Source organism: Scardinius erythrophthalmus (genome assembly GCF_964197995.2).
Source record: "Scardinius erythrophthalmus genome assembly, chromosome: 8".
NCBI classification, from domain to species: domain Eukaryota; kingdom Metazoa; phylum Chordata; class Actinopteri; order Cypriniformes; family Leuciscidae; genus Scardinius; species Scardinius erythrophthalmus.
In genome coordinates this window covers 41,142,766-41,157,165 of record NC_138228.1, presented here as the reverse complement: position 1 = coordinate 41,157,165, position 14,400 = coordinate 41,142,766, and the positions used below count along the sequence as shown (strand labels likewise).

At 43.4% G+C, this 14,400-nt stretch overlaps 1 protein-coding gene across 1 annotated transcript in view; it reads left to right on the top strand.

Annotated features, from left to right (window-relative positions):
• Positions 1-14,400, top strand: part of cntn5 (contactin 5) — a 342,737-nt gene that overhangs the window by 114,985 nt on the left and 213,352 nt on the right. Inside the window, exon 2 of the mRNA XM_081371769.1 lies at positions 7,697-7,815. Within this exon, the coding sequence (XP_081227895.1) occupies positions 7,761-7,815 (55 nt within the window). The 5' untranslated portion in view covers positions 7,697-7,760. The remainder of the gene's footprint in view (positions 1-7,696; positions 7,816-14,400) is intronic.

Here is a 14,400-nt window from a genome sequence, read left to right as displayed (position 1 = left end):
AAATGTGTAAGCTAGATGTATGCTTTTATAATAAATTGTCTGTCTATCTGTCTATCTATCTATCTATTGTAATAATGTATGATTTGCAAAAATGAAAACTGCTGCTTCTGTGTAGATGAGAGAATCAAAGTGCGCGTTGTGCACGCTATACATTATGGTCAAGCATGCACCCTTAAAATAGCATAATGAACAACGCGCAACGCGCAACTGACTTTAGACTAGGTTTTTTCTGGCCAGTGGCGCAATTGTTTTCTAAACCTGCAAATTAGCATGAAGGAACGTTTGCGCCGGAACATGCCTCCTCTTTGCGCTGAACCACACTGGGGAGCGCAAGTGTATTTCCTAACTTACCGACATGCGTCTGTGGAGGGAAAAGTCCGCTTTGCGCGGGTGCAAAATAGGAATGATACATGCGTCGGTGTACAAAGTCAATTGCGCTGGGTGCAAGATAGGGCCCTATGTGTTTGAAAACACTGCAAATTGTTGTGATATATGACAGTGCTGAGCGCGTCCATCACTAAAAGCACAGTTTGAATCTGGCAGTTATGTCACGTCACTGTTCATTCTAAATTCCATATGTGGGACCGTACTCTCAGGGACACAGAAATAAGAATCCCATATATGGGACCGTACCTGTAATGATGCTGGAGAAAGCAGGCGGAAGTGAGGATCTATTTGCAGGATTTTAATAGAGAAACACGTAGTACATATAATAAAGAACACGAAGGACAAAAGAAACAAAACCACGAGCAGGACCGAACTAGAAGCACCCATACATGTACAACAACTGACAAAGTAACAAGTGAAACACAAGGGCTATAAATACACAGGGACCAACAAGCTAAACAAGATAACAAGGGGGTGTGGCTAATGAGAAACACCTGGGGATACTAATAAACTAGAAAAACTACAAAGGACTACAAAACTCAGCACAAGACAGGAAATGACAAAAGAACACACAAAACAAGTGGAACACAAGACAAGAATCATGACAGAGCCCCCCCTTTAAGGAGTGGATTCCAGACACTCCACAAAAAATAAATAAATGTCAAGGAGGGTGGTGGAGCAGAGGCGGAACGGGGGAGGGATGGAGGGCCAGGCCCGTGGAACGGCAGAGGACCTGGAGACTGCGGCAGTACGGGAGGCCAGAGCAGATCAGGCTGTGCAGTCGACCGGGGCGGAGCAGGCTGTGCAGGCGACCAGGGCGGAGCAGGCTGTGCAGGCGACCAGGGCGGAGCAGGCGGAGCAGGCTGTTCAGGCGACCAGGGCGGAGGCGACCCCTCAGGCGGCCAGGGCGGAGACGAACCCTCAGGCGGCCAGGGCGGAGGCGACCCCTCAGGCGGCCAGGGCGGAGGCGAACCCTCAGGCGGCCAGGGCGGAGGCGAACCCTCAGGCGGCCAGGGCGGAGGCGAACCCTCAGGCGGCCAGGGCGGAGGCGAACCCTCAGGCGGCCAGGGCGGAGGCGAACCCTCAGGCGGCCAGGGCGGAGGCGAACCCTCAGGCGGCCAGGGCGGAGGCGAACCCTCAGGCGGCCAGGGCGGAGGCGAACCCTCAGGCGGCCAGGGCGGAGGCGAACCCTCAGGCGGCCAGGGCGGAGGCGAACCCTCAGGCGGCCAGGGCGGAGGCGAACCCTCAGGCGGCCAGGGCGGAGGCGAACCCTCAGGCGGCCAGGGCGGAGGCGAACCCTCAGGCGGCCAGGGCGGAGGCGAACCCTCAGGCGGCCAGGGCGGAGACGAACCCTCAGGCGGCCAGGGCGGAGGCGAACCCTCAGGCGGCCAGGGCGGAGGCGAACCCTCAGGCGGCCAGGGCGGAGGCGAACCCTCAGGCGGCCAGGGCGGAGGCGAACCCTCAGGTGGCCATGGCGGAGACGACCCTTCGGGTGGCCACGGCGGTGAAGACCCCTCGGGCAGCCACGGCGGTGAAGACCCCTCGGGCGGCCACGGCGGTGAAGACCCCTCGGGTGGCCACGGCAGAGAAGACCCTTCAGGTGGCCATGGCGGAGAAGACCCTTCGGGTGGCCATGGCGGAGAAGACCCTTCGGGTGGCCACGGCGGAGAAGACCCTTCAGGTGGCCATGGTGGCGAAGACCCTTCAGGTGGCCATGGTGGTGAGGACCCCTCAGGTGGCCATGGCCCCTCGAGTGGCCAGGACGGAGCCCTATGCCCCCCCCCCCAAAAAATACTTGGGAAAAGTCCCGGGTACCAGAGAGGGCTCGGTGCAGGGCAGCGATGAGGGCTCGGTACTGGGCAGATCCAGCGACGAGGGCTCGGTGCTGGGCAGATCCAGCGACGAGGGCTCGGTGCTGGGCAGATCCAGCGACGAGGGCTCGGTGCTGGGCAGATCCAGCGACGAGGGCTCGGTGCTGGGCAGATCCAGCGACGAGGGCTCGGTGCTGGGCAGATCCAGCGACGAGGGCTTTGTGCTGGGCAGATCCAACGATGAGGGCTTTGTGCTGGGCAGATCCAGCGATGAGGGCTTTGTGCTGGGCAGATCCAGCGATGAGGGCTTTGTGCTGGGCAGATCCAGCGACGAAGAAGGCTCTGAGCTGGACAGGACCAGCGGCGAAGAAGGCTCTGAGCTGGGCAGGACCAGCGGCGAAGAAGGCTCTGAGCTGGGCAGGACCAGCGGCGAAGAAGGCTCTGAGCTGGGCAGGACCAGCGGCGAAGAAGGCTCTGAGCTGGGCAGGACCAGCGGCGAAGAAGGCTCTGAGCTGGGCAGGACCAGCGGCGAAGAAGGCTCTGAGCTGGGCAGGACCAGCGGCGAAGAAGGCTCTGAGCTGGGCAGGACCAGCGGCGAAGAAGGCTCTGAGCTGGGCAGGACCAGCGGCGAAGAGGGCTCTGAGCTGGACGGGACCAGCGGTGAAGAGGGCTCTGAACTGGACGGGACCAGCGGTGAAGAGGGCTCTGAACTGGACGGGACCAGCGGTGAAGACTCTGTATTGGCAGAAGTGACGTGAACAGTCTCTGGATCAGCAGAAGCGACGTGAACAGTCTCTAGATCAGCAGAAGCGACGTGAACAGTCTCTGGGTCAACAGAAGCGACGTGAACAGTCTCTGGATCAGCAGAAGCGACGTGAACAGTCTCTGGATCAACAGAAGCGACGTGAACAGTCTCTGGATCAGCAGAAGCGACGTGAACAGTCTCTGGATCAGCAGAAGCGACATGAACAGTCTCTGGATCAGCAGAAGCGACGTGAACAGTCTCTGGATCAGCAGAAGCGACGTCCTCAGTCCCAGCTGACATGACGGGTGCAGGTTTGGCTGGACTGGTGTGAAGTGCAGGCTCGGCGTGAAGTGTCTCCACCTCCCCTACAGTGAAGGGGGAACCACAAAACTGCAGGACAAAGTCAATGTACTGTACCAGGGTCCAGCTGGGGTCTTCCTCTGGCAAACTTAAGCTAATTTCCTGTTGTAGTCCACTCCAGAAACAGTCCTTTAGCATAGCATCGTCAGCAGGAACAAGGTGACTATAAAAAATGAACTCCTCCACATAATTCTCAATTCTGCGATCATACTGATAAATAGAACAAAGTTTGCTCAGTGGGTTCCCGATAAAACCTGCTAGATCCATAGTGGTCAGTTGTTCTGTAATGATGCTGGAGAAAGCAGGCGGAAGTGAGGATCTATTTGCAGGATTTTAATAGAGAAACACGTAGTACATATAATAAAGAACACGAAGGACAAAAGAAACAAAACCACGAGCAGGACCGAACTAGAAGCACCCATACATGTACAACAACTGACAAAGTAACAAGTGAAACACAAGGGCTATAAATACACAGGGACCAACAAGCTAAACAAGATAACAAGGGGGTGTGGCTAATGAGAAACACCTGGGGATACTAATAAACTAGAAAAACTACAAAGGACTACAAAACTCAGCACAAGACAGGAAATGACAAAAGAACACACAAAACAAGTGGAACACAAGACAAGAATCATGACAGTACCACTCAAAAGTTTAAAGGGCACCTATTATGCAAAATTCACTTTTACGTAGTGTTTGAACATAAATGTGTGTTGGCAGTGTGTACACAACCACCCTATAATGATAAAAATCCACCCAGTGATTTTTTTTTTTATCCCCATAAGCCATAAGCACTGTCTCAGAACAACCCGTTCTCAGATTCGGGGCAATGTGACGTACTTTTGCACAAGCCCCTCCCACAACTGTTGACGGACACTGCCGTATTAGCATAGACCCGCTCTGAGTGAGTCCAACATTGGAAAAATGTGTGTACTGTATACATGAAATCCAAACGAATTGGAACTGATTTGAATCAAGAGCTTGTGAATCGAATTGATTCATAAAATCTGTCGCTGCATTCACGCAACTACAACACGTGACAAAACTGTGCACATGCTCGGAATCGGAATGACATGAGTGTGAGTAAATGATGACAGAGTTTTCTTTTCTTTCTTCTTTTTTTTTTTTTTTGCACTGAACTATTCATGTAATGTGTAGTGTGACCTTGTCAAAGGAAAAATCAAAACAATGAAAAACAGTTTCACATAGAGAAATAGCTGACAAATCGAAAGCACGCCATGTGGTGGCTTCCAAAAGGTTGGGCATATGGACACATTTTTTACAGGCACTCCTGCAGAACGGTCTCATTGATATTGTTTTTGATTGGCAGGCCACGGCGCCATGAATATAAATAATGAGAATTGTTGGTTTACGCTACTCAGTCTCGGTCAGTCTGCACGTGTATGTGTGTGCGTGTGCACTGAGGTGAGGCGCAGGCAGGTGTTATTAGTAATGGATGGATAGAGGACTGAGAGAGAGACTGTGAGAGCTGGTCCTGTCTTTCCTCAGGCTCTCCACAGGACTCCATTAATTGCATCCAGTCTCAAAAATTAATATTTGTTGTTGTTGTTTTTCTAATGCAAAAAGGTTATTGAATAAACCTGCTGTAGCATGTGTGTGTGTTTGTTGTGATATGGGCAGCTGCTCGACCTTAAGATGTCTGGCCGTACGTGTGTGTGTGTGTGTGTGTGTGTGTGTGTGTGTGTGTTTTGGTGTGGTTGGAGGACGGTGTGTCTGTTTTTCAAGCATCTGGCTGCTCTATCTCGCCTAAAGCAACATTCTCATCTGTGCTTTGATCATGGTGACTAATGCATACTCGTACACCGCCACATCTCTCTCTCTCTCTCTCTCTCTCTCTCTCTCTCTCTCTCTCTCTCTCTCTCTCTCTCTCTCTCTCTCTCTCTCTCTCTCTCTCTCTCTCTCTCTCTCTCTCTCTCTCTCTCTCTCTCTCTCTCTCTCTCTCTCTCTCTCTCTCTCTGTTCAAATGCGAGTGTTGATTAAAGAGGAGGAGTGTAAGTCTCTAGTTTTCACTTTATTAAAAAAGTACTGTGGCACTTCCATGGTTGAGCTGGGGTCAGAGTGAACTGATGTGGCATTTGGATATAAAAGTTTCATAGTAATATTTCTATGGCACTTAAAATATTTGTCAGCTTATAACGATTTTTGATGCTGATAGTATTTTTGATCATCCATCAAAATGTAATGATCGCAATTAAGCCATGCAGAAAATTGCAGAAATTAAATGGACATGAACATTTTATTACAATATTTACTTAAAATTCACTAAAACAAATGGAAACAGATGTTCATAATACACTGTGACATCTAATTAGTTAGACTTACTTAAAAAAGCATGAAAACGATTGCATTAAAAAACTAAGTGAAATAGGAATAGTATGTTGTAGTGGTGGAACGGATCACAAAAATCACAGTTTGGATCATTTACGTTTTTTGAGCCACGGATCGGGTAATTTTTTTTCGGATCAGCAAGAAATATATAAATAAATATATGATGGGGTATATAACTTTGCTTTTCATTTATTACTTAAAGCTCACTTGAAGTTCTTCGATACTACCTTAAAAACTACTAGCCTAACTGATAAAGTTCAAACAATTTTAAAAACAAGTTAACAGTAATAAAATAAGAACAAAATACACAGATTACAAGCAAAGATTAATATTAAATAACAAAATTACAAAGTCTAACAGTAGTACTCAGGTACATAAATTAATAATTAGCTAAGCTTAAATGTAAAATAACACTATTTGTTCACTGTAGAAATTAAATATAGTTTAATCTTTGTTAAAGCTGTATTTTGATGTTTTATTAACATTAATGACACAGACAGCAGTAGGAATATTAGGTGTGTGCTGTCACTTTAAGACCGACTGCACGGACTGGAAAAAAACTGACAAACAACCGGTTTCTTTCTGAACTTTTCACTTATGACAAAATCGAGAGAATACTTACCAAGACGGGTATTTAGACATCATTTGTGTTTATGTGTCCGTTCAAGGTCAAGGAAACACGAAAGAGGAATCAATTCAGTGTTCGAGCGCTGTCTGAAACGTGCCTCTCTCTCTCTCTCTCTGCGCACGCGCACAGATAATGCGCGAGTCATGATTTTCACCTCTTTTTCTGCCTTTAAAATGTTTTGTATGTGCAAATTGGCAAGACAAAACACGTCCAAATTATAAGCGTTCACTCTATGATGGTTAAATTTAGCAGTTAATCTGCGAATCTCATGAGTGCCGAACCGTGGGGCCTGCTCCGTACGGATCACGGATAAGCTGCGATCCATTCCACCCCTAGTATGTTGTGCTGATTGATGCTTATTTAATATAGTTAACTATGAATAACTGTAGAGAGTACTTTATAATACAAAATAACTTTTGATTTACTCTCGACTTAGTATAGCTACCATTGTTGTTAACATTGTCATGTTTTGCATATTGAATGTTGAAGTCTATGACGCAAGCATGGTCAGCTGCAAGATATTGTCACAAATATAGCAGGATGATATCAACCCAATTAAAAGTTTAACATGGTGTTTATGTGTTAGCAATACAATTTTAAAAGATCATTATTCAACATGATAAATAGGCTAGCTAATGCTTTTGTTAGAAGTTAGGCCACCTTTTAACCTATTTATCAATTCCCTTCCTTTGAAACCATTAACTGGGATTTCTTGTTGCATCGCTGCATTAATAGGAAGAGAATTACAATAATATAAATGAAGTTCCAAGTGCCCAACCAAAGGGAACACTAATCACCATAATGGTGAGCTCAAACAAAAAGATTTTAGGGAAATCAACATTAATTTATGTAGTCATCTTATGTGATGTTTACAATTCAACATTCAAGAAGACTTGAAATGAGTGAATGCAACTAGAGAAAGATAACAGCAGAAGTGGAGGAAATGAGTGTATTCAATTTTTTTAAATGAGTTTATTAAAAATCGACCCGCCTCAAAGAATTAATCTTAACTTGGGTTTTCTGAGTAAACAAGGTATAGTTTGTCATAAGTATAGATTACTAGATTTTTACAATAAAGAAAAGAGGCTCCATTTTCATAAAAACATATAATTTATTTGTATGGCTATTGTTAATTTTTGTTGATTTTTGTGAAATTTAACTTTACAATGTACTGAGAACTCTTCAGTGTATTTTAATACCGTGGCATTTTAGTGAGGGTTCTGTGTGTTATTGCTGGGTTTCAGATGGGTTTTCTCCAGAGCCGATACCTGATACTTCATGAATCATCAAGTTGAGCTCTCAGGACTGATTTATAGAACAGCAGCAATTTCAGTTAAACTAACTTACCTCTTTCTTTCACTCTTACTCACACATTCACTTTGTTCCTCTCTGTTGTCCTCTTGTTTTTCATAGGCACTGCTTTAATGAAGAAACAGACCTACTAACAATCTCACTGAAGGGACCCTCCAGAACAAGTATGGGGTCACCATGGAAACCACTTCTCCTGCTGTCAGTTATCAGTGGCCTAGCAGGTATGAGAGCGGCGGTGCGATTATATCAAGATAAGAAACTGCCTTTTCTGAAAACAGCCTCCTCTTGCCTGTCTCTCTTTCTCTCAGCAACATTGACAAGAGCTGCCGTGAAATACTTTCTGGTATTTTTTTGTTATTCAGGGCTTGTTAGTGTTTGACTGCCTTCGTATTCACATTATCTGCAGCTCTCATAATGCCGTTGAAGTACTGTCTTGAACTGTTAGCATGGTAATGGCTTGGTTAAGTAAACATCAGATAGCATAATTGATGTCTAAAATGTAGTCTTGAATGTGTAATGTTGTGCATCTTTATCAGAGGAGCCCTGGGTGTCCAATTATTGAACAGATGTTTTCACAATACCAAGCTACGGCAAACAAGCTTGGTTGAGAGCTGAAATATTCCTATTAGCATGCTCATGTTTCACATGCCGTCTTTTGAAGGGACGCTTTGTAGCGGGAAAATGATAAAAGGTATTCTAAAGAGCAGAAAGTAGAATAACAATAATAAAAGTTGTGTGGCTACCAAGCGGCAACCTCCCTGTCTCTCTCTTGAAACCAACACGGAAGTGAATTAAACGGCAATTCATCAACTGGCCGCTTGAGGCTGGCTGCAAAAGTGAGTCAAATCTGCATCTCCCCCATGTTGAAATGCCCAACTTTACAGCAGGAAAAAAAAACATGTTTACAGCCTGGAGCAAAAAGTGGCTGTGGTCTATACAGCTAATTTTGCCCTTCATGACAACTGTGAGGGGAGTGAATTTTTTTATAACTCATTTTTATATTAAGCCTTAAATTTCTGCATAATTAAGGGTGTGTCCACTTTTGACATAATTAAGGGTGTGTCCACTTTTGAGTGACAGGTGGATTCCCGCTGCTGTGGTCATTAGTCATCATTAGCCATTTGTCTGCTGTCTGTTAGCCGTCACGTTACCTCAGCTCATTGTCTTACTGTAAAAATAAATAAATTCGGGAGTGACGCGCTGCCAAGATGGCGATGGTCGGCTACGCCCGCTTTAGGCTTCAGAAACCTACGGGTGACGTCACGGACACTACGTCCATATTTTTTACAGTCTATGGTAGCAACCCAAGCAATATTGTTGTCTAATTAAACTTGTTAAATGATTGACTTATTTATTGCTAAACGACTTTATACTTGTTACACTCTTTAATTCTGTACCACTTATCAGGGGTGCGTTTCCCGAAAGCATCGTTAGCCAACTATGGTCGCAAGTTCCGTCGTTATCAGCATAGTTCAACGAGTCAGTGTTTCCTGAAACCATCGTTCCAACGAACATTCGCAAACAGCATCGCAAAGTTGTGTAGCTGGAACGACGGCTCTTGACCTGTGGTTAGAAGCATAGTTTCTTGTCTGCATGACATGTGGACTTAATAAATCCTTGTCTTAAGCAAAATAAGCAAGCTGACATTCATTACAATCTGTATCTTTTATCTTTATTTTGAATATACAAATGTCATTTACGTCTTTTAGTTTGTCAAGAGATTTAAAGCACCATTTTTGAAGAGTGCGCATGTGCGAACGTGCTCTACCATGTAAGAACGAGACTATGATTTAATCTGGAAATAAAGCAAAATAACTGAGAAAAATGAGAAATAGTCCTCAGATGCCATGTTCGGAATTTATAGCAAAACATCTAGCATTAATTCGATCTAAAATAGATTCATTAAAGAAAGTTATTACCCCACCACCTGCGTCACATCATTAACCAACGTGGTTGAACGACCAATTTGCGACAATACGGTTTCGGGAAACAGTCGTGACTGGCTAGTTGATTTCTTCAACAATGCATCGTACTATGGTAGTGAACCAGCGAGTTACGTCGTTGTACCGGAAACGCACCCCTGTTTGGTCGAGTCCAACCGAGACATTTCAACGTTGGATTCACTCTGCTTGTCTGTGTTTGCTATACAGATCAACATGGTGGGGCAAAAAATAACAGAATACCTAGTTTTTTAGTATATTGTGTCTGAAATATCAATTACTTAGATTTGTCATGAAATGGAAGCTTTGATAGTCTTTTCTTCCCTTTTGTGGCAGTTATCTGAAGTAAACAGCTTCTCAAACAAGAAAAAAATGTAGGTCTTGAAATTGTCCATCGGGAATATATTGAATCGTTGAATTGTGGTTTGCTATTGGTCCACCTCACGTGAGTGAAAATCAGAGGAGAAGAGATGTCGCTGCAAGAGGGAGGGGAAGTATATATATAAAATGAGCTTTGGAAGCATGTAAGTTATTTCAGTATTGAAACATGTATATTTTGGACAACATTACATTGTACATAATTTATTATTTCAGATGCCTTTTTAAAAAACTACAATTGAAAAATTTATAGGCTATATTATATATAAAATTCAACCAGCCATAGTGTCTAGTAGAAGTGACTACATTCACACGCCACTGCTGAATATATTACATGGCTTGGTTGAATTCTAATGTAGAATGCGGTCTGTTATTTCTTGTTATTTTAAATATTGATATTAAATAGTGCGCTCGACTTAATAGATAAAAACCCTCACGATTTTTACTCTAAAACACATTAAAGTATTATTAATTGATTAGATATTTCTTTCTTTCGTAAGTAACCATGGTATAAGCGGGTTAATGCCCTTCGAGGTGTCCATTATCAGGTTTTAATGGACTCCGCTGCGTGTCGGACGGTTCATGCCTCGCCGCCGTCCATTAAAACCTGATAATGGACACCTCGCCGGGCATTAACCCTTACATAACAGACCGCTGCTAAGTATAACACACCGTTGCCATGAAAAACAGAGCGTTGCTATGGACGCATGATTCTAACCATAGAGAAGGAACGGACTACAAAGCGGAAGCAATACAGTCGTTTTTAAATCAATAAACTCCGCTTCGCGTCGGGGTCGTCATCAGCCTGTCGGGGTTATATTCGCTATAACAACCGCCTCGCTCTACATTATCCCTTACATATATAATGCAACACACAATAATTTACATGCAATACATACTGCAGTTTTGATTTCTGGTGACTTCAATATGAAAATTGTTTATAGATATACAACTAATAAAAACAAAAGTGATGGTATTATTTGTAAAGTTTAGATGCTAAGCTTTCAAATGATACCATAAATTGGGTGATACCATATAAGGAAGCCTATAAAAAGGACGTGCAAACATTATAACAAAGATTTTCGGACCCGGTACAGGGTCTGTGGAGTTTATCAGGTGATACGTTTCATTATAAATGTATTTAAGATAAACTTTTAAACCTCATTAAACAATTTAAAGAATTCTTAAAACAGACTATTTAATGAATGCCTTTGCGCACAATGCTTTATGAAAGGCTGGACCTCAGTTCAAAAGGGTTTTTTGTGAACTGAGGTCAGTTCAGTTGAACATCTGAAATAATCATCACTATTATATAATAATACCTGTTCATTTAAAACTGAAAATCTGGATTGCACTAAGTGTTTGTGGAGCCTGGTCACACAGTTTATATCACACAAACCCACACAACATCTTAGCAAAGAACAAATTGCACAAACAAACACACACACACACACACACACACACACACACACACACACACACACACAAGAAATCCCACAGTTTTTATTTAATGTCATTTAATCAGTGTTGCACAAAAGTCATTCATGACATAGAACAGCACTTATTTTTTTATTTTTTATTTCAAATAATAAATAATTGTTCTCATGCTTGAGCAAATATGATAGCCTCAAGGCCTGTTCACACCGGGACGAATTTCGCGCACGATATTCGCCGACGTTTAACGCCTCGTTACTAAACAAAGGGTGCCAATGTGAGTGTGCACACCGGCACGAAAAATGCCACGCATAAAAGCATCATTTTTTTTAAAAACGCCTCGGGTTCGTTTTTTTGGTTTGACGCGCCACGTCAAAAACTATCCGACCAATGAGATTGGCGCTTTTGTTCACGTGTCTGGAGCTTCTGAAGTTACAGTAAAACACAACTTGGGGGCGCTCAAACACAAAACGGTCTTGCCGAGCACACATGTGTAACAGCGAAGAAGATATACACCAAGTAGCGTCTACACTGCCGGGAAGAAATAAGACGAGGAAGATGCAAGGCAAGATGATTGTAGAGCTGCTGGTCTCGTTGGTGTCGGAACATAAAGAACTATATGACGAACGCAACAGCGACTACAAAAATCTTGATAAAAGAGAACTGTTATGGAGTGGTTTCTGTTTTACATTAAGCGCCATCTAATGTCAGGGAATGAATTTGCATGTTCACTCGGCTCATCGTCAGCGAAAATCGCTTGGGTGTGAACACAAAAAACGCATTGAAAAACGCTGGCGAATAACGCGCGCCGATATTCGTCCCGGTGTGTAGGGCCCTTCACAGTCTACTGCCCACATAGGTAACTGCCTTCTAGGCAACATACTAACTGAATTGGAACCTCATAAGTGATTGATTCGGAACACTCTACATAGGCCCCGATCACACCTAACGCGAGGTGCAGAGAACTGCCCCATCACACAGAACGAGCGGTGCGTTGCGTTTTTTATGTTGCTAGGCAACCACTGAAACAGCTGTCCTGTCAGTCAAGTACACGTCAAATCAGCCTTTTATTAACTTTATTTTCTTTTTGTTAACATTGTGGTAGTTACGGTTCGTGAAGTCGTTAAGATCCTGGTAACCCGCGAGAGCACCACAAGTTTATCCTACATCATCGCACTCTCTGGGCGTTCAAGCAACTGTAGCTTTCATCACTAAAACGGAAGGCCGCGATGACGTCGGGCGCTTTTTCCACTCTGAGTTACTTTTCTTTCAACTGCAAAAACACGAGGCGCAGCAGGCGCTTTAAACAGCGTGCAGAACGCTCACTGCCATTGGAAACCAATTGAAAAAAGGTGCCTCTCACTGCACAAAACACGTCAGGTGTGATCGGGGCCATAGGCAGCAACTCCACAATGTGGAGTCATTAGTTTAGCAACATGTCAACTGTCAAAATCTGCTATCAGTCAGTTCCCCCATGAGCTTTACATGAAAAACACAATGTGTGGAAAAATACACTGACAGTAGATTTTGTCACCCTAATGTTAAAATGTTGCTAAGCTAATGACTTGATATAAGAGATGTTCTTATTGAGGAGATGCCAACCTCTGGTTGTGTTGTAAGAATATATAGGGAGACTTATATACGAGACAGATATAAAAACACTGAATTAAAATCAGATGATTTCCTATTCAATAGAGTGTGAGGGAATACCAATATGGCGGCACGGTGGCTTCACTTTATCACTATAAAGTGGCTTCACTTTTTTCGTAAACTGAATCCTACCTGTTGCAAAGTTGTCCTTGACTTCACTAATAAAAAATCCAAAAACTCCAAAAATAGTGATCTACAGTTTTACGCTTATTGAAAGCTCACCCTAGCCCAGGGGCTCAGTCAGTACTAGGTAGAAATATATTGAGTCATGAGCTCACTGATATGTCTGCTAATTTAACATAAAATTAAATGAATATACAAAGCACCAGTTTCCAGCAGAACTGAACACTTGTGGTAGTAAAACGGGAACAGCTTGTATTTAATTTCATACCATACCATACTGCAAACTTATACATTTTGATGCTTAGATCACATAATGTATTGTCCCATATATATGGCTTTTCTGATGTAGTAAACTTGCTTGGTAGCTCACCTGATACGGCATTGCACTTATGATCACGAGTACAAGTCCCATAAAACATGATAAAAGAGTTGTGAGACTTATGGAAGCATGAAAAAATGGCATGGTTGTTTCAGCAAATTTATTTTAATCTCACGTTTACCATTGTTAACAGTTTTGGTTAGGTTCAGGGCAGGGTTTACAGAGGTGGTACATTATTTCAAACAAGATAGAGCATTAACCCTTTATCACCACTGACATGACATTTCATTGCCGGGTAGCCACAATACGTACAACAAACATATAAAAATGTCAGATTCGCGTTTTGAATAAAATTCCATGTGCATTTAACGCCACTCACTATCATTTCGCTTTGAAAGTTTGCAAGAAGCAATGCAACATCATTTTACAGATATGTTATCACGTTTTTCTAATGAAATAAGTCATTATCAACAGTCTCAGTTTGTTCGCCATTCTAAATTAATATTTTCACCAAATATGAACAAATTTCATTGTTGGGACAATTCTTAAATTCTGCTAGGTTTTTAAACAGAGCGTATGACACCTGTGATGATAATAGTGTGATACTTTGTGTTTAACAATTTATTTATTTCAATTGCAAAGGGACATAACTTGCATTGATGTCTATGATGTACAGAGTTCATATTATTCTGGTTTGTCAGATCTTTTTAGCTCCAGTATCAAGCTCCCCTTAGCGCTTAATCTCAGTGAAAGGTTCAGCAGGTGACCGCCTTCCCCCGGGCCATGTCTGTCGCTGAATAAAAACACTAATGCTGGTGGGAACAAAGCAAGCGGGGCACAGGAACACTCACTACGAAGTGATACCATCTGAGACTCCTGGTGTGCTTCAAAATGAAAATGTCGATTGGAGTTTGGAGAGACACAGAGATGGGGTGAGGGTTGAATAAGGGAAAGAGAAAAAG